Genomic DNA, 21,005 nt, shown 5'->3' with positions numbered 1-21,005 from the left:
TTCATTGGTTCTTGTTTAAAACCAGCATTTTTTGGTTCTTGTGGCCTTTTTAGTTCTTGAAAGATCCTCATCACCTTCTTTGTTGGCTTTATGGACTGAACTAGACATGCAAAAGCAATTTCATTCTTGGATACATTAAATGGCTGCACTGGAACCTGAAAGAGTAGGCGAGACTGCACATGGCATTCAAGGGCAGTATGTACATAGACATCATCATCCACTTTGACATAGAAATCAGTATCTCGGTCGGTAACAACAAATGTTGGTTCTTGGAACTTAATTTCCTCTTTGAGTTCTATTGAATCAAGAGGTTGTAACTCAGCTTCAGACGTGTTTTCAAGATCCTCTTGCAATCTTGAGAGCTCTTCTTTCATGGCATTTTTAGATTCAACCAAAGCATTGACCTTCTCTAAAACTTCATTCACCATTTGTTGTAAGTCCTTCAAGATTTCTTGTCTGTCATATTCGCCCGTCTTAAGATCGACGGCTCTGATACCAAATGTTAGGAACCTAGAGGTTCCTAATGGGGATGAGTATGAATTGTAAGGGAATTTATGAAAATTGTAGGGAGATTGACTTAATTTGAGGTAGTCATCCTCCATAGAGAAAGATAGAGATTAAGAGAGAGAGAGAGAGAGAGAGAGAGAAATGCACTAATACACTAAGAAATTAGTTTATTCTTCCATATCCCAAAATTCTATGGATTACAAGTATTTATACAAGTTGCTTAGCCAAATAACCAACTAACAACTTGTATCTAACTTGGCTCAACTTGTTGCAATCCTACAACTAACTAACTAAATGCAACATTACAACAACGATTATCTATATGCCTATAGAGTTCCTAACAAGACGCTAATCACAAGTCCAAAAATTTGGACACTTCAAGGCCTCTTGAAGATTTCTTGGGATTGCTCCTATGAATTCCAACGTTATCCATGATTATTCAAGGGCATCAAGGTGTTTGGCTTGGATCTCCTCTCAAGGATAAGGCAATTTGGAGAGGGTGAAAGTATGAAGGCTACTATAGGTTTTGTTCTAATGGAGGAGTCAATAGCTTTCTCAGTCTTCACTTTAGAATTTTTGTGTAAAATCATGGGGTTTTTTTTAGATATATGAATTATGAAAGGGTGAATTAGATAGGAGATAGGAATAACTAAGAACAAAAGTAACAACTTTCTCTCAAGTTTTGAAACTCGTTCGACCAAAAGTCATACGAATTTCAAGTGAAACTCTCTATCCAACTAATTTTAAAAGACTACCTATTTCACTTGAAATTTGCCTAACATGCCTAGTTCGCTCAAGCGAAATTGTTGACATTGTAGCTCCAACTTCAATTTTTGATCCTCTCATCTCAAATGTAATACAACCCAATAAAGTACAAATGCATGAAGTTGATTTGCAAAATGAAAAAACAAAAAAAAAAACAAAAAAACAAAAAAAAAAAACAAAACAAAAAGAACCACGAAATATGTCAACACTACAAAGAGCCTAACAGTATGAACCAGAAAATTTTCTTAGACCTAGTGGTTCTTACAGCCTCATGAGATCCATGAGGTCTTGAATTTGAAATATCAAACCAACATCTTAAGGCCACCACTAAAGGATTATTCCTTATAATTAATTGATGTGTGTAGGAGTAGTGATGGCCAAACCCACTAGACAGTGGGTACTTGACTCAGCCCAACCTGATTGGTCTGAGTATTACCCCACCCATTAGTGTATTCGGGTATTAGGTATGAGTATCCTTGTTTACCTAATTTTCTAGATCAGGTACGAGTATGGGTATTACTTGACAAATCCATTTTTTTTTCATTGTAAAAAAATAAAAAATAAAAATCTATTTTACCGAAACCAAATTCTTCAAAAAAAAAAAAAAAAAAACTCTTCCCATAAAATATGGTATCTTCCTTTTATGGATTACTAATTATATTACAATTTGTTACCATGACTAAACTATACGTTATTGTTATAGGCTACTATTTACTATCCGTTTGATTTTATAGTCAAATCAACAAGAAAGGAAATACCACCGCACACCCTTGGTGCGATGGTCACTCCACATGTATAAATGTTTGTAAAGTGTAGGGGGTAAGGGTCGGGGTTCAAGTCTCTAGGAGGGATCTTCACACACATTTACACTTAGATTAGGCTAGAGTAGAAATTCTATCTTGTATCACAAAAAAAAAATATAATACAAAAAAAAAAACAAGAAAGGAAATTAATTAATAACATTTAAAACACCATTAACTATTATTTATATTACATGTTTTTTTTAGCCTCTATAAATGTTCAACAAAAACTTAAAAAATTATTAGGTACTCCCGGAGTACCATAAATGCGTACTTCCTCCTCTCACATGAATGGTGGGTCCCAGTAATTAATGGTAGGACCCACCATTCATGTGAGAGGAGGGAGTACAAATTTATGGTACTCCAAGAGTACACAATAATTTCCCGTGATTTGAAAGAAGGAAAAAAATTGAAAGAGTATAAAGCCAATATTTCTTATCTTTCCAAAACTATAATTCAGAAATTGAAGAGACAAAGTCAAATGTTACGGAAAAATTTAATGGACCTTCTTCTCCTTTTAATAAATAAATTAATTAATGAAAACAAATCCTTAAAAACTTATGTCTTGCTAATTACACAGATGTGTTTTCTTAATTGAATTTTTGTGTGTGATTATAACATAATTTGACTTTCACTTGGTTGGAAAGTATTATTGTTACTTATTCCTTGTTTGTAAATTTGAATCTCTTATGTCATTATTTTGACTTTCACTTGTGTAGAAAGTATTGTTGTTATTAGTATCATTACTTCCCATAAAATGCTAGATTGACGCAATTTACTCACAATTTAAAAAAAAAAAAAAAATCAATCTACCTATTAATTACTACTAATTGATTTTGTTTGTGCATGTCAACCTTCCTATAAATTGCATAGTCAAGTAATTTGCAAGATTACGTCAATCATGTCTTTTTTATTTCCTTAACTTATGTGATCATTAATACATATTTAGAAAGTTTATATTAGTTTTTTTTTTTACACTTTAATTAGAATTGTTGTTTATAGATTAGTTAAAAAAAAATGAAACATGTATTTGACACGTTAATTACCAATACAAAAACCATTGCACATCTTTGGTGCAATGGTCACTCCTTTAGTATAAGTGCTTGTGGGGTGTGGAGAGTAAGGTCCGGGATTCAAGTCTTCAAGAAGAAGTTTCACAAACATATACACTTAAATTAGGTTAGAGTAGAAATTCTATATTGTATAAAAAAAAAATTACCGATAAAAAAAATATATAAAATAAAATAAAATAAAAGAGAGAGGGAGAGCATAAGTGTTTTATTCAAAAAGAGGTGGGGTTGAAAACTTTGATAATTAAAGAGTAACAAAGAATGATGAAGTGGTAAGTGGTTTGTGTATTTTTTTTCTTTTTTTTTAAATTACACTTTACAACTCCAAACTATACCCCAGATTACACTGTGTATCCTAAATTTTTCGAATGCACATTTTGCATCATAAACTATGACACTTATTACACTTTTCGATGTCAAGTTTGCTGTTAACTTGGATAGAAACCCAAAATTTAGGGTACAAAGTGTAATCAAGAGTATAGCTTAGGATATTAAAAAGTAATTTCTTATTTATTTTTAAGAGATTGAAAAGATGTGTAATTTGGTCTTTTCACTTGGTGTAATTTGGTCTTTTCACTTAGTGTCATACTTTTTCATCTAAATTAACGGCAAACTTAATGTTGAAGTGCAAAATGCAATAGTAGTTATAGTTTAAGGTGCAAAACGTATAATTAAAAAATTTAGAGTATAAAGTATAATCTATAAATAGTTTAAGGTGATAATAAATTCGGGTTAAGTATGGGCATCCATGGGTAAAAAATTCGGCCAGATTGAGATATGGACAATACGCAGCAGTCAACACCATCCTTATAATATATATATATATATATTCTTTCTACCTTCCATTTCCTTATCATAGTATTAATAATAAGGGTCCGGTTAATGTGTACCATTGGGTACACATTAAACTATCTATTTTTGAAAATATTTTTTCGAAAATTGAAAAAATTGTCAATACTTTTTCACTTCTCAAGAAAATATTTCAAAAAATAATTAATTATTATGTGTTCTAAGGGCACACATCAACAAAATCCTAATAATTAAGAAAAATGCTAACGAATGTCCTAAGGGCATTGGTTAATAATTCATTTAAAGAAAGTTTTTATGGGAAAATGAAATAAAGCAATTAATATTATGACAGTTTTTTTTATTTTCCATAAAAGTGGTATTAAAACTTTCTTAAAATAGATTGTTAATCAATACTCTAAGGACATTCATTAGCATGATTCAATAATTAATAGCACTGTATGCATACCATTCAAACGGCGTTTTCTATGCCGCAGCCACACGTTTGTCTATGGCTCTTTGCGTAAAGGATTGGTAACGTCCACAGCAAAACAAAACAAAGGACAAGAGCGCTCGCAGAAGCTACCAAAAACCAAGAAGCACGCAAGAAAGTTCGGAGATAAAGAAAGATTCGCCCTTTGACTAGTATTTTAGTAAAGTTAAAGTCGATTGTACTAATGATAGACCTTGAGATAGCAAATATTTAAGCATTGTTGAAGAAGACAATTCAATACCATCAATAATCGCTGGCTAATCAAATAGCTCTGGGTATGGAACAAAAAAATATTCCATAAAACCAACTGACCAAGCAATGACTAATCAAAAGCTTCGAATATGAAGCATGATGAAATTTCACACTCGCGCATTTTCTACCGGATTGCCCGGCTATATCTTATCTAGAAGGACTCGAGTGTAATATACTAACAATTTTTTTTTTTTTTTTGAGAAGGTAATATACTGACAAATATGAATACAAAGATGATACAGTATCAATATCACGTAGAGCAAAGTTTAGTTACAATATATATGTGTTGTTACGTAAGTTCTTTTCTTAAAATTTAACTACATAATTATGCTTAACTAAAAATACATTTTTGAAAAGCGAACTTAAAAAGTAACATCTAAAAATTATACTTAACTTTTGTCTTATACGTCGCTCAAAATTTTTATTATATTCAAATAGCTATTGCTTTTTTTTTAAAATAGCCATTGATTACAAATACATAGATTGGGATCTATACATAATACAAGGAAAGAAATTTATTTCCATAAAAAAAAATATATCAAAAAGAGGAGAGAAATTACTCTTCTTCAAACTTTTGTGTAGCACCCTCAGAAAGGACCTTATTTAGAAATCAATCCAACAAATCAAAGCTCAATAGCAATTGATATCCAAGTCTTGCTATTTCCCAGATATCAGACCCTATACAAAATATTGCAATATTTCAAAATTAATTAAACAAAAAACAAATAATCTCTTATAGGAATTGAGGGACAACAAAAACAAGAATCTCATCTTGGATATGTTTTCTGCCTCTTATTCTCCCAATATGAGAAAGAGGAAACATATATGAAATTCATGATACAAATATTGAACAGGAAGAAAGGTAGGGGAAAAAAAAAGTGTTAAGAACAAGCAGCTGATAGTCAGTAACACCATATTTAAGTAAAAAACAGAACTGCATTAGAGCAATTAAAAGTTCATTCATCCTTAACTTCAGCTCAGGAATAAAGGTTGAGGAGGAATTAAAGTAGATTTCAGATTCGTATCTTACTAGAACCGAGAAACAAAGAAACAAAGGAATCATTTAGATGAAGTTTCAGGGGTATGGCATATCTATAAAATTGGCTATAATGACACCCAGATTAGAAAATTGAACATATTTTTTATCAATACTTCTTTACTAGAAGAATTTGAAGGAACGAAGGTTGTGGAATTATGCTAGTGGATCAGTAGAACTTGTAGTTGTGGGGTTAGAAGGTGCTTCAATGGGAGATAAAAATGTTGAGCATCTAGAATTTTAAATCTAATCGCACGCTAGCCTTGGCCACATCTGACTTTAAAAAACAAAACCCAGATCTAATTTTGATTCTTTACCACTGATGATGAGCCTGGTTTTTTGGGTAGGGATGAGCTTGTTTCTTTTGTTTTAGGACTTGGGGTGTTTATGTTTGGTCAGTTAGAGTTGTTGAGTTTGGAGTTCCTTGTATTCTGGTCCCTTGTTTTACAAAACTCATTCATTCATATGAAAATAAGAAAGAAAAACAGAGAAGGGGTATTAAAGAAACTTACTGTTGAAATTCAATATTGATAGCGGGAGCATTAGTGGTTGTATTTGCAATGGCCCCAAAAGCTGTGGAAGACAAAACCATGGTGGTGTTGCGAGCTGAAGGGGGAGAAGGTATTCCATTAATATAATCAACAATCTTGAGCTGAATAGTCTGGTTTTGTGCACAAGCATATCGTACTGAAGCACTGATGCACCTCACCAAGTACTGCCTCCCACATGCCGCACCATTGTCCCATATTGCATCACCAGCTACCGCGAACAAATTGCTGGATGGAAATTCAGATGTATCGGATCCATAACATGTTGTGGCTATAATTGATCAGAAAATTGTTGTGTGAGATAGATGAAGGGTTTTAGCTATAGCTAGATATGGTTTTAAGCTATAAGGAGTTTTTTTTTTTTTTGTCTGAAAAGTTAGAAAGCTATAAGGAGTTAAGTGCAATACTTTTTTCTTTTTGTTTTATGAGGGTATACTTACGCAAATATGGGGGAGAATAATGGGCTGCAGTGCCAACATCACCATGACAGGTACGGAGGAAGAACAGTACAACCAATGAGAAGAGAGATAACCATTGAAGGAGTGGCAGCGACCTTTGCATTTTTCCAGTGCAATGAACGTGTACATCATTAGACAATGCCATGAAGAAGGAAAAAAAAAAAGATCAAGAGTTGATCAGCTTGAGATGCTCCTGGTCAACGGCTGAATATTCAGACAAAAAATAAATAAATAATTTCAAATTTCAATTCTTTATTCGATAAATACAACTAATTTAAGGTAAAATATATATATATATATATATATATATATATTAAGCTAAAAGCGTCCGGTTAATAAGGCACACATTAAGCTATTTATTTTTAGAAATATTTTTTCAAAAATTAAAAAAACTTTCAATACTTATTCAATTCTCAAAAAACAAATTTCTAAAAATAAAAATTATTGGGTGTACTTCAGACACACATTAGCAAAATCCAAGCTAAAAATAGATTTTTTTTTTTTTTTTTCTATTATAAGTAGACACCGTATAAGCCGGTCTAATAACTATTTTAGTGGGTCTCTTGCTTTGGAGAAACAAGGTCTACGGTCTTTCATAGAAGGTAAACTAAAAATAGGGAAAGAGACAGAGAGAGCCACCTCCTTGGCAGAGAGACCGTCACTTCCTAGCTCCTACTCTTATCTTATTCAGCTAAGCATTTCTGCTCCTTGACAGAGAGAACTACCGGAAATTAAGCAAGATCCAAATTAGTATTACGCATTTATTTTAGTATCAGAAATAACTTTGACTAATTCACGTTCACCTTGATGAGTCAAATTTGTGTAATTTTCAAAATAATTATATTATACTTTTTTATAGGTTTTTTGTTCTAATAAGATCGATGAAGCAATTCGAAAAATAAATAAATAAAAATAAAAATCAATGAAGCTTTTTAAATTCTCATCCTAAATTTGTATCCCATCAATTATTGTAAGGGTTAGATATTAGAAATTCAGAAATTATTATAATTCTGAACAGACAAGAAGAATCTTTCAAACATCACTAATTTCTTATGTTTAAGGAAATATTATATACTACATAATAAAAACTGAAGTTTAAAAGTTGTGGACGTGCCAAGTGAGAATTTTCTTTACAACAAACTCTCATTAATTAATTATTAAGTTAATTTATCTTATTAATTTTTAAGATAATATGGAAGAGGGAATGAAATGGAATAATAAAAAATAAAAAGAATAATTTTAAAATATTTTTCCCTTCTCTTGTTTGAGAGTTTTAATGGAGGGAATGAAAAATTCATTCCCTTATTTGGGAGTTTAAAATAAATTAGGAGGAATGAGAGGGAATAGAATTAGATTTAATGAATTTTTTACTAAAACTCTTAAAATACCCCTATATATTCAACCTTTTATTTTAAAATAGGGGTCTAATAGCAATATTGTCACAAAATGATTTCATTTCATTCCCTTTATATTACTCTCAAATAATATTACTTACATTCCATTCATTTTCATTCTTTTATTTTAAAACATCCAATCAAGATTATTTAATTTCATTCCATTCCATTTTTTTTCCATTCATTTCCCTTACTTAAATACATTCCATTCCATTTCATTTATTTCCATTCCCTTATGATTATTCCATTTCATTCCCTTATGAACTCCTAAACAAAACCTTAAAAAATTAAAAATTATACTCCAACTCAAATTGGATTAAAATTTAATATTTATTAAAATTATTTTAACAATCTATCATAATTTTATACTACAATATATATGTGTGTATGTGTGTTTTAAGATAATTAATTTAGAGTTTCAAGTGGCTTACTAATTATTATGACTAGTTATTGGCCCGTGCATTACAGAATTTTTTAAATATTTTTTTTCCAATAATTGTTGTTGTTGTTGTAATGCATGGAAAATCATATGCAAGTAATGTTATTTAAAAATATTAAGGAAGAAACAATTATAATAAATAAAAAATTATTTTAATCAAGAATTATTTTTTAAAAATTATAATCAAAAGAAAGCAAAAAGGTTTGAGAAAATTCCATATGTCATCACATCATTGCATACATCCTCATATTTCCCATTTCAAAAATAATTACATATTTCTAGCTTGATTGAAAATATATATATATATATATATATATATACACACACACACACATATTTACTTTTTTTCATTGAGAAAATACATATATATTTACTTGAACTACCAAAAGCGTTAGATCTTATATTTTTCATATTTTAATGTCATTTTCTTTTAATTCGGACTACAAAAAGAATTTATCAAAAGAAATTAATTGATTTTACCATTGTCGTATCATGGAAATAATATGTAATAATTCAAATGACAATGAATTTAATAAAGGATTTTTAAATCTTTTGAAAGATGCATAATTTTTGTCGGAGGACACCTGTATGATTAGATATATACAACTTTCACTTATATTCTCATTCACATATGAAATTTTATTTATTGAAGTTATTTAAATTGTACATAATTAAATCAAGAGTTCAAAAAAATTATTTTGACATAGAAAAAAAATATAAATATAATTATACAAAAAAAAATTGAATGTTAAGTTGAAAATTAATTAAGTGCACAATAGTAATATTTATTATAATAGATAAAAAGATATATAAATTGAATGTATGTGTTGAAGATATTAAATTTTATGCATAATTCAAAAAGATAAAAGTATAAATTTATAAAAATAAGTAAAGTAAGATTTGCATTTATCTTAAGAAATCATTTTTGAATTTTAATGTACATTTGCTTAGCCATAAACTTAAGGATTTTTATGTAGAGATGGATGAAATTAATAAAAAAGAAATCTTGAATTAGAGAGATAAAAGAGACATAAGAAATAGGTGTTTGGAGAAAAAAAATCCAAACTAATTTTTGGTTAAACTTATTTTGAAAGAAAAAATTTTATAAAAATAAGTAGTTAAGGATCAATTTCTTAATGGCAAAAAGAAAAATCTTAACTTAATAAACTGCCATTAATTTAAAAATAACCAAAGATATATAACATAATTTATCAAAATATTCAAAAAAAAAATTTCCAAGAAATCATTTAAATTAGCCATCAAATGACATACCTATAAACATGACTTTCACAAAAACAATGAACAAGAATAATAATAATAATAAAGAAGTAGAAAAATTAAAAGAGGACAAACCTGTAAATTTTTGTGTGGTTTAATATTACTCTTATACTTGTGGACTCCATGTTATGGTTTGCTCATATATTGGTGAGAAAGAATAGGTGAGAAATATATACATGAGAAAGAATGTAACAATTATTTGAATATTTATTGTGATTTATTGACAATTATTAATGAAAAAAAACAAAGGAGCTTAACTTTTCTTTTTTTTTTGATGGAGCTTAACTATTATTTGGATGTATTAATGTTACTCATTTTTCTTTCATGGAGTATTGAAATGAGTTTATCGTGGATATTTATTATAATGGTATAATTTATAGTGGATATTTATTACAAAAAAGAATATGTGTCTATGTTTTATGCATTGTCAAAGGGACATGTGTTACCATTTTGTGTACCCATACAATTAGATATATAGTTAGATGTCAATGAAATATATTTGGAAGGTTTTTTTCTTGAAAATAAATAAATAAATCCTTTAAGCCAAGTACTATAATTGCATTTGTAATTTATTATGGTACACATTACACATATTCAACACATTTTAAAACATAACTTCCGCGTACCATTGGCATGATGGTCATTCCACAAGTACAAGTTCTTGTGGGATGTAGGGGGTAAGAGTCAGGGTTCAAATCTGTAGAAGGGAGTTTCACACACATATACACACAGGTTAGGCTATAGTAGAATTCATCTCAGATATTAAAAACACATTTTAAAACATTCCTTTTAGATTACCAAAAATGAAAAAGAAAAAAAAAAAAAAAGGAGTATATATAGAACTTATAGTGGATATTTACTATAATTGTGGAATTTATGGTGTACATTTAAGCAACTTTTTTTTAAAGATTTTTATTTATTGTTGGCACATGGGAAAAGAGGAAACAAATTGATGGAGTATTTAAAGGAGTTTATAGTGGATACTTATTATAATGGTGGAATTTATAGTGTATATTTAAGGAAATTTGTTTTTTGTTTATTTAAATGTTGGTGCATGGAAAAAAAATCTGAGGGAAAAAAATGAAACAAATTGATGGAGTATTTAAAGGAGTTTACAGTGGATATTTATTATAATGGTGGAATTTGTAGTGTGCATTTAAGGAAATGTTTTTCTTATCTTTATTTATTATTGGCACATGGAAAAAAAATCTATGGGAAAAAGAAAAGGATAAAAATTGATGGAGTATTTAAAAGAGTTTATAGTAGATATTTATTATAAAAGATTATATGTGTCATTATTTTATGTATTACCAAAGGAACACATGTCACCATCTTGTGTATCTATCAATGGTAAGGATTCAAACTTTTATAACAGATAACAGATAGATAGATAGTTTTGATAATATTTGAAAAAAAAATATTTACATAAAATTTTAATTAATTCAGCACGAAAATATGATTAGTTATTTACGAAAATAAACTTTTTGTGTCATTAGGCACCCAAAAACTGTCTAGAGACTTTTGTTTTTTTTTTTTTTTGAGAAACAAACACACACTGACACACACAATTTTAAAGGAGGAAAAAAAGGGTTTTAACACCAAAGCACACTATAATTTTCATAAATATACCTAACAAAAAATAAAAATTTTGAAATATAAATAACCAAAATAAAAATAATCTCAAACATGATAAATGTGTTTTTTTTTTTTTTAGTAATGACAAAGGTGTACAGTGATCTTAAGCATTAGATACATCTCAACTTATATCCTTAGGCAAATCTAGGAGGCCGTTTGGTACATGTGTTTAAACACATATTTTCAATTTTTAAACAACATTTTTACACATTTTTTTATCCACACATATTTTTAAAAAATATAAATAACGTTATTAAAATAATGTTACCAAACGCCCCTACTGACCAAACCAAAAAAATACATTTCAATGAGCTCATCAAATGGAGAGGGTATGATCCATGTGCTTCCTAGTCAGAACAACATTAATATAGGAATTAACAACCGCCGAGCAACCCAACCTATATAGTTGACTATGTGGTTGTATGATTTAAAAACTTTCAAAATCCAAAAAATCGGATGGTAGTTGCCTATTAAATGATATTGACTATTATCTTTAAAAAAAATGATATTGACTATTGACCTAATCACAATTTCCCATTCAAAAAAATAAAAAATAAACAATCACAATTCCAATTTTCCCATCTGGACAAACAAACTTGTCCTCAAGGTTCTGCTCGCCTAACATTAAAAGCGAAAGGCCAAAAACTGTGTGGGGTTGCGAATGAGTTGCAACTATCTTACCTAAACTGAGAATTCATTACCTGGGAAGGCTAAGTGTAATAGTCTGAGTTCCAATGTGTTAGTTTACGACTGTAATGGGATCACAATATAATATTGCTCATCCTCACACATGTAATAAACTAATAATACTTATTTGATGGATGGTGTATTCTATTGTGTTAGTTTACGACTTTGATGGGATCGCAATATAATATGGTTCATCTTCACAGGTACAATAATATTCATTTGATGGATGTTGTATTGGTTTTACTTCACAAAAATAGAATTGCTTCGGTACAGAAATATGGTTTTTTGGTAAAGTTGATGCGTTGATGCACCTCACCGAGTATGGTCTCCCACTTGCAAAAATAAAATTGTATTGAACAACCCGATTTTTTTTTTTTGGATAAGAAAGCTGTAATTTTATTAAAGCAAGAACTAACGGATTACATCAACGTAAACTAAATAAGAAATGTCTGGTGGAACAGACTCCATCCAAACTAAGAGGAGGAAAGACTTCCTTGCTCTTTTGGCTAAGGCATAGGCCACAGAGTTACACTGCCGCCTAGTATAAGAGGAGTGGGTTTGAAACAAACCCAAAATAGACTTGTAGTCTTTGAAGATGTGCCCAATACATGAGCGATCTGAACATACTCCGGATAGGGCCTTAAATACAATTTCCGAATCTCCCTCAATGATGACCTGTTGTAGACCTAATTCTATTGCAAATAATATTGCTCTCCTAGCTGCCAAGGCCTCCAATACTTCAACACAATCTGGTTTGGTGATCTTTTCTGCTAGAGATGCCATCACTTCTCCATTTTCATTTCTAATGACAACTCCGATTCCTGCTTTACCCGAATCCTTCAACATAGCCCCATCATAATTGACTTTGTAGAAATCTGACCTTGATGGCTTCCATTTCACACTAGTAGGGGGTGCCAAGGGTTGTTTCAGTGAGGCCTTAGTCTGATATTCGAGGAGGCTTGTTTATGTTGCTTCAAAGATCTTACCAATAGGGGTGCAAGGCTCTTTAACTCTGCTTTTGTTCCTTCTAAGCCAGATGGACCATGCCACCGCCACAAAGAGCTCCAAATTCTCTTGATGTAGTCCAACCAAGTCTACCAAAGCCGAGAAAGAAAAATTCCTTGAGCATCATTTTGAATGGCATTAAAGTTAAGTCCCCATACTGACTGAATGGCAGTGCAGTCCCAAAGGGGGTGAAGGGTAGTTTCCTCAAGCTCTCCACAAGTACTGCATATTAGAGAATCAATCACTTTGCGGTGGTGGAGGTTCTGCAGTGTTGGTAAGGCTTCAGAGCAGGCCCGCCAACAAAAAAGTCTCATTTTATTTGGTAAGTTTAACTTCCATATGCGATTCCAAAAGGCCTTTGTTAGTGCTGAATTTGAGCTCGACGCATCTTCAGAGTTTTCTAACTCATAGAGGAGTTGGTAGCCTGTTTTGACCGTGTATGATCCACACCTGCTGCGTGGCCAGACTAGCATATCTTCTTGGGCTGTTTTGCATATCGGAATGGACAGAATTTTGTGTACTAAAAATGGAGCAAGAGAATTTTTCAGTAGCTCTACATTCCATTCTCTTGATTCTGAGTCTATCATGGTGGAGACTTTGGCTTCATTGAGGACTACTATCTTGCTAGGTACTGCTTTTGTTGGAAACTGACCTGGATCTAATTATCATGAAACAACTAAATGTGATTCCCATCCCCAATTCTCCATTGCATCCCTTTCTCAATAACATTCCTTGCCTTCAATATACTTTTCCATGCATAAGACCCTCGTGATTTTTTTGCATTGAATACTGAACCAGATGGAAAGAACTTAGTACTAAACACCTTGAAGAATAGCGAGGTCTTGTCAATATACAACCTCCACACTTGTTTGGCCAACATCGCATCATTGAACTTAACCAATTCTTTGATACCCAACCCTCCATTTGTGCTTGCATAGTGTCCCCCAATTTTTCGAATGTATTTTTCTACGATCACCACTCTCCCCCCACCAGAATTTCCAGATAAGCTTTTCAATACCATGACATAATCCCACCGGTAGTTTGAAGCAGCTCATTGCATAGGTGGGGATGGCCTGCACTACTGCTTTCAATAGGACTTCCCTTCTGGCTTGGGAAAGTAATCTCTCCTTTCATCCTTGTAGCTTGCTCCACACCCTTTCTTTTATGTAATTGAGGCTAGCCTTCTTCTTTCTTCCCACGACTGCAGGTAGTCCAAGATATTTTTCATACTCCTTGATCTCCGGCACACCTAAAAAATTAATGATTTCCTCCTTTGTTTCTTTGGAAACAGCTTTACTCAAAAAGACAGTGGTTTTTCCTCAGTTGATTTGCTGCCCTGGGGGCTTGTTCATACATCAACAAGATGTCTTGAATTACTTCCAACTCCACCAATCTTGCTTGGCAAAATAACAAGCTGTCATCTGCAAAAAAGAGGTGAGTAACCTGGGGGCCATTTTTGCATAAGGAGTAACCTCGAATCTGACTTTCTTGGGCTGCCTTATGTAACATTCTGTTCAGCCCTTCAGAACACAATAAGAATAACTATGGAGAAAGGGGGTCACTTTGTCGAATTCCACGTGTTGGGACTATGTTTCCTTTCGGTTCACCATTCACCAAGATTGAATAGGAGGCTGAACTAATGCAATTAAAGATGAGTTTTATCCATGTCTCACAAAAACCCATCTTCTTCATGATGTCCATCAAGAATCGTCACTCCACTCTATCATATGCTTTGCTCATGTCCAGTTTAAGTGTCATGAAATCTGCTTTCTTTGACTTCTGAATCTTCATGTGGTGAAGCATCTCAAACGCTATCAAAATATATCTGAGATATCCTTGTCAGTTTGAAACACGCTTTGAGATTCAGAGATGATGTAAGGAAGGACTTTTTTGAACCTGTTTGCAATGACTTTTAACACAATCTTGTAAATAGTATTACATAAAGCAATGGGTTGAAATTCAGAGACTTTAGATGGACTTTTTACTTTAGGAATTAATGTGATAAAAGCGTGATTAATAGAGGATGGTATAGAACTTGTGTTCAAGCAAGTCGGCATTGCTTGAGAAATTTCCTCCCCTATTATTGGCCAGAATTTTTGAAAGAACAAGGGAGGTAACCCGTCAGGCCCAAGTGCTTTAAGAGGCTCCATATGCTTTAGTGCTTTCATCCACTTCTTCTCTCACATATTATGCCGTGAGCATGGAGTTCATCTCATCCGTAACCACCCCAGGTACAGCTGGTAGTGCTTCCTCCAATTTTTGAGGTGTGGCCGAAGTGAGCAAGTTCTGATAGTACTAAACCAGAATATTAGTAATCTCTTCCTCATCTAAACAAAACACTCCATCTGAATTTTCTAACTCCACAATCCGGTTTCGCCAAAATCTTTGGGAAGCATGGCTATGGAAGAATCTAGTCTTTTGATCACCCTCGTGCAACCATAGGGTTCTAGATCTTTGTTTCCACATCTTCTCTTCCTTGATCAGCAACCCATTAATCTCTCACTTTAGATGGCACACTCTATCCATTAGACCACCCTGCATTACTCTCTCCTCCGCATGTTTTAGTTGATTTTTCTTTTCAGTTAATGTCCTTGTAGTATTACCAAAGGCAACCAACTCCACCTACTCAGCTTTGCTTAACAGATTATTATTTTTTCTTCCACTCGGTCCATCGGTCTACCACTGCTGTTTCTACAATGTCTCTGCACCCCTCATCCTCTAACCACATTTGTTCGAATCGCCATGGCTTCCGTCTTTTCTTTGGCATCCCCATAGGTAGAATGACCAATGGTTTGTGGTCTGACAACCCACATTCTAAATGTAGGACTTTTGTTGCTAGAAATCTAGCCACCCAGTCTATAGTAGCAACTGCTCTGTCCAGTTGTTCCCAGATTGTGTACTCCTCCTCATGACCATTGCACCATGTAAATTTATTTCCTACAAACCCCAAATCTTTAAACCTACATTTGTCCAACACTTCTCTAAACTCCTCCATTTGTTTGAGTGGCCTTAATCGGCCTCCTAATTTTTCATGTGCTCTGCAAATCTCGTTGAAATCTCCTGCGCATAGCCATGGCATCGAATATTTATTTTTCAGTCTTCGCAGCTTCGCCCATGATTCATGACGCTTAGATGTGTCTGGCTCTCCATAAAAGCCTGTAAACCTCCATTTGCCTTCCTTACCTTTGTTTACTATTGCATCAATATGGTTTAGAGAATAAGTATCCACAGAGAAATCATACTCTACTTTCCAAAAAACCGCCACACCACCACCTCTACTTTCTTTTGCGACTTCAATCAAACCACCAAATTTGTATTGAACCCTGATTTCTTCTAACCTTGCTTTATCAAGCCATGTTTTAGTCAAGAACATGACTGAGGGATCTTGTGTCCAGATCAAATCTCCAAGCTCCTGATCTATTTATGGGTTCCCAAGCCCACGACAATTCCAACAAAGAAAACTTATTGTTCCTGGTAGGGCTGAGATATAGCCTCCGCCAATACATAGAAGTTTTCTTGATTGTCATGGAAAATTTGCCTCTGTTTATTAGATTGCTCATGTTCATTAGTTTCAAGACCTGATCGTTTTGGGGAGGTAAAGGGCAACACCTCCTGATTTTCACGGTTTTGTTTTCGTGCCAATCTCTTCCACATTGGTGCGTGTAAGCTTCAGGCTCAGTGGATACCTCCTGTGGCTTATGGTTTTTTCCTTTGTCCACGTGACTGGCATGCTCCTTAACCTTTCCTTGTGGAATTAATTGGTCGGGTGGACTTTGGAAGACCACTTCAATTGTTTCCATTTCAGGGTTGGATACGTTTTCCTTATCTGTTTCTAACCCGTGATTTCCTCCCTCACATGATTCAAACCGCAATAACTCTTGATCAATTTCCATGATTTCGCATTAAAATACTCCTCCTGATATTTCGTGTCCTTACTTATTGGGATTACATTGTCATTATCACCAATAATTTTAGTTGTCGTTACACCCTTCGTAATGTTTCCCACTGGTTGCATGGCATTCAATTCTTGTGGCTGCGTTTCAGAGATGCTGGCACCGTGAGCTCTGCCTTGTTTCGGTGGTGATGGTTTCTCCCGATGCATGTTACTAGCAGCTCACTCTTTTCTTTTTGATTCGTAGTACCCAAGAACCACCATTATAGAATTATTCTTACTAAACATTGGTGCAGCCCGAATCCAAGGACCATATTGCTGATCTGATTGAGTCAATGTGCCATCACTCTCTATCCATAGATCGCAATCCTTGTCGAAGTGATTCAGACGACCACACTAGTAACAGATATTAGGGAGGTGTTCATACTTGAAGGAAACCCACCCCTTTGATCCATTATCCAATGAGAAAACTCTAACTCTACAGAGAGGAAGAGATACATCCACCCTAACTCTGACTCGCATGACACACCCCTTATCAACCTCTACATCACTCAAGTTTTTGTTCACCACCCCCACTGCTGCACACAGATCTTCAGCCACCTTACGACTTAGGTAGCATAAGGGAATGTCATGTACTTGCACCCACAGAGATACTTGGTCAAAGACTAACTCACATATAGGGATGCTATAGTCATATCTTTGAATCAGCACCAAATGTTTATCAAAACTCCGTGGTTCACCTTTAAAGATTTTTTCCACTTCCTCCTTGTTATCAAAAGTAAACAAGACGATGTCATTTCTAACATTACGTACCTTAAAACTGTTAACAGATCTCCAAATGGCATTGAATGTTTTGACAACTGACTCAGTTTTTAAAGCCCTATTTGTGAGAAACTTTCCTGCAATGGTATACTCTACCACACCTTTGTCTTCACTTAGTCGGAAATCTCCACCTTCCCTATCATTCATTGATAATTTGCCCCAATGTTTCATAAGGTTCTCCATGACGTAAAGTATAATAACCAAAAAAACCTATTTGTGTTTCCCAACCCCCACGAAAAAATCCCAACTAGCCTCCAAGTAAAAATGTTACTTGAAGAACTACAGCGCCTTACTGGAAGGAACAACAATGCTACTGCCTAAGGGAAGGAGGAGCACCACCTTTTCTTAGCTGCAGAGAAACTTTATTTAACGTACCAACTAATTGAGTTACAACAACCCGATTTGAGAATAAAAAAATTTGGGTTCAACAAATATAAGAGTAATGTTACATTTATAACATTTTGGCAATAATTCATAACAAAACCTAGAGAGTAAACCGTAATTGATTCTAATATGGGTCCAATACTGACATTATTTATTTTACTCACCAATAACATCTTATTATATAAGTTTTGTTATGAAAATTTTGTGAACATAACATTACTCCTAAAAATAATTTTGGGTCCCCAAACACAATCTTTTACCCCTTAATCAACAATAAAAATTTAGAAACACTAATATTACTATTTTCGTGTGTGTTCTAATAAGTATTACTGTTTACTAAAAAAAATGGATGTTTATCCCACATTGGTTGTGTGTGTCTAGTGTCCGCTATTTATAACCCAAGTCTACAACTACAAAGGTTAGGCTCTTTTGTAGTTGTACTCTGATTAAATAATATATTATAAACCCGGTTTAAAATACTAATATTACTATTTTCATGTGTGTTCTAATAAGTTTTATAGTTTACGCAAAAAAAATTTAGATAACGGCAAAAATAAGACTCGGCCAAACCACAAGTGAACAAAATCATTCAACAAAGAGTCTATTAAAAAACAAACAAAAAAATTTTAAATCTCCAATCATTCAAATATATAACTCGTTCAACCATTATATAAAAATAATCTCTAATTTCATTTTCCTAAAAAAATATCAAGAGAAATATTGTGATCATAAATTGTACTTAGCTTTGTTAGTAACTCTGCTTTTTTCGGCTTTGTAGTACAACAATTTTACTCTCTTCAACAACTCAGCTAGTAGTTGTAACAAATATCAAAGCGCTATTGTGTGTACCCAAAAAATGGCTGTTGGGCCCAACCTCTATCTGGGCTTACAATCTATTTGCATTGTGGGCTATGGATTTCTTACTATGGGTGATTCTATACACGGCATCCCAAGTACCTTTATTTTCTCTACATTCAAAATTGCTCTCCCTTTTTCTCTCAGTATTTACTCCTCAATTGCCAACCCCTCTTTTAAATTCTCATCTCTTATTTATAGCCCAAGGCTAGTGGAATAGTTATGATTATTTTCATGGTGAGTGGGGGGAGAGGTCCAATGTTGTTACCCTTAAGTGGGTGATTAGTTGGGAGTGGTAGGTGGTGAGAGTGGCATTGGAACTGGTTCCACTATTAGAGGGACTGCCCGGCAGCGATACTCGCTAGGTGATGCCAAGCATCCCGGGACTCATCTTCCCGGGAAAATGCATTCCCTGACCAGGTAGGATCTCACCTTTGCCGTTCATATAATAAATGTTCTTATCTCTTGGTTTCGGGCCTTTGATAGGCGTCAAAGCTTGCCTAGGCTAAGTTCGTGGCCCAACAAGTGCAAGGTCTTACACATGGCACCATTACGATGGGTTTTTATGAACAATGGGCTTGAGGGAGAGCAACACCCTGTACAATAGCCACCCCTTGATTCATTCTCGGCTCTCGGTAATGAATCAAGGATTCTGAGAACCAAGCGTTATCCGAGGAGTCTAATACGTGGGTTATTGAGGGCGAATCAAGAGCGATCCAAGCCGCGATGATGGTCTCCCAAGAACACCGGGCGCCCTTTGATGCGCGGACAAGGTAATTATCGTAGTTTTCTTTAAAGCAACGCCGTGCCAGGCTGTTACGTCAGTAATTATAACTTGTCGGTTTGCTAACTGCGCCCACACGTGTGGGGAGGTTACTAAAAAGAGTTGGGAGGGGTTTTTCCCACCTCCCGCATCATTAAATGCCTTAACCTCTATATATAGCCTCTCCTGGGTTCCAATTTCACCTTTTACGTCCTTTCTCTTTCAATCTCCTCTCTGCCGAGCATCCTCCTTCTGTGCGTAAGCACTCCACTCCAGTTCCTCACTTTCTAAAGCCCAAAGTAAGTCTTCTTTACCTTTTACTTTTTTCAATTCTTCTTCATTCCATACTTTAGGAATGGGATTTTCTCATCTTCTTACCCCTGGGGCTGCCTTGGCCAATTTTAGAAAGACCTTTGGCGTCCTAGGGGATGTTGATATTGCGTACTGCCATGAGGGCGACATCGTTTTCGAGAGGGCAGCTGGTTTGAACGTTGCGTTCTTTTCGTTGATGTCCATACTTGAGGGTGGTGTTAGATTTCCTGTAGACCATCTCATCATAAGTACCCTCGAGTTCTATGGCTTATGCCCCGACCAACTCCCCCCCAATTTTTATAGAGTCGTTAGTTGTGTCAGCCGACTGAATCAAATGTTCGGGCTGCAATTGAACCATTATAACATCAATTTCATGTATAAATTGTACGGCAATTTTTCAACTTATTATTATTTAAAGACTAGAGATATGCGGGTTTGGCTTATATCTTGTCTGCCCGACTCCAATAGAAACTCGGCAGGAGAGTTTGTTCGGGTGCATGGCAACTGGCTTGCCGATGAGCTATTTTGCCCACTTTCACCACGTGATGTTGGTTGGTACTAAGAACCCCCATTTGCTTTAGTTTTGCATTTCTTTATTGTTTATGTATAGAACTGATCGGTCTATTTGTTGGTTTGCTATAGAATCAAAAAGGTTCCAGCCGGATCTCCAAGTTGTACACGTCCAAGATCTCAATTTTGTACTTAGATCAGAGATTTTTGTGCATGACAACGGACAACTCCGAGCGTCCCATTTAATACTCGGCATCAACCTAGTGTATACTACCTGGCAATCTTTCAGCTAGGCGCTTTCAATAGATAGTCCG

The 21,005-nt window shown here is 33.9% G+C and overlaps 2 protein-coding genes across 2 annotated transcripts; both read right to left on the bottom strand.

The window, feature by feature from the left end:
- Nucleotides 1–5,059: 5,059 nt before the first annotated feature.
- On the bottom strand, nt 5,060–6,917 carry LOC142606475 (EG45-like domain containing protein 2). The gene is made up of 3 exons (XM_075777820.1): nt 6,698–6,917; nt 6,222–6,528; nt 5,060–5,351 (listed from the first exon to the last, which is right to left on the bottom strand). The coding sequence occupies exons 1-3, from the start codon at nt 6,858–6,860 to the stop codon at nt 5,345–5,347; spliced, it is 477 nt and encodes a 158-aa protein (XP_075633935.1). The 5' UTR covers nt 6,861–6,917; the 3' UTR covers nt 5,060–5,344.
- Nucleotides 6,918–12,559: 5,642 nt separating this feature from the next.
- Nucleotides 12,560–14,174, bottom strand: LOC142634467 (uncharacterized). The gene is made up of 3 exons (XM_075808758.1): nt 13,901–14,174; nt 13,312–13,811; nt 12,560–13,090 (listed from the first exon to the last, which is right to left on the bottom strand). Exons 1-3 carry the CDS (start codon nt 14,172–14,174, stop codon nt 12,560–12,562), a joined length of 1,305 nt encoding a protein of 434 aa, XP_075664873.1.
- Nucleotides 14,175–21,005: the final 6,831 nt, after the last annotated feature.

Source organism: Castanea sativa, chromosome 1, assembly GCF_040712315.1.
Source record: "Castanea sativa cultivar Marrone di Chiusa Pesio chromosome 1, ASM4071231v1".
Lineage (NCBI taxonomy): Eukaryota > Viridiplantae > Streptophyta > Magnoliopsida > Fagales > Fagaceae > Castanea > Castanea sativa.
The sequence above is the reverse complement of the archived record's forward strand: the minus strand, read 5'-3'. Positions and strand labels throughout refer to the sequence as shown.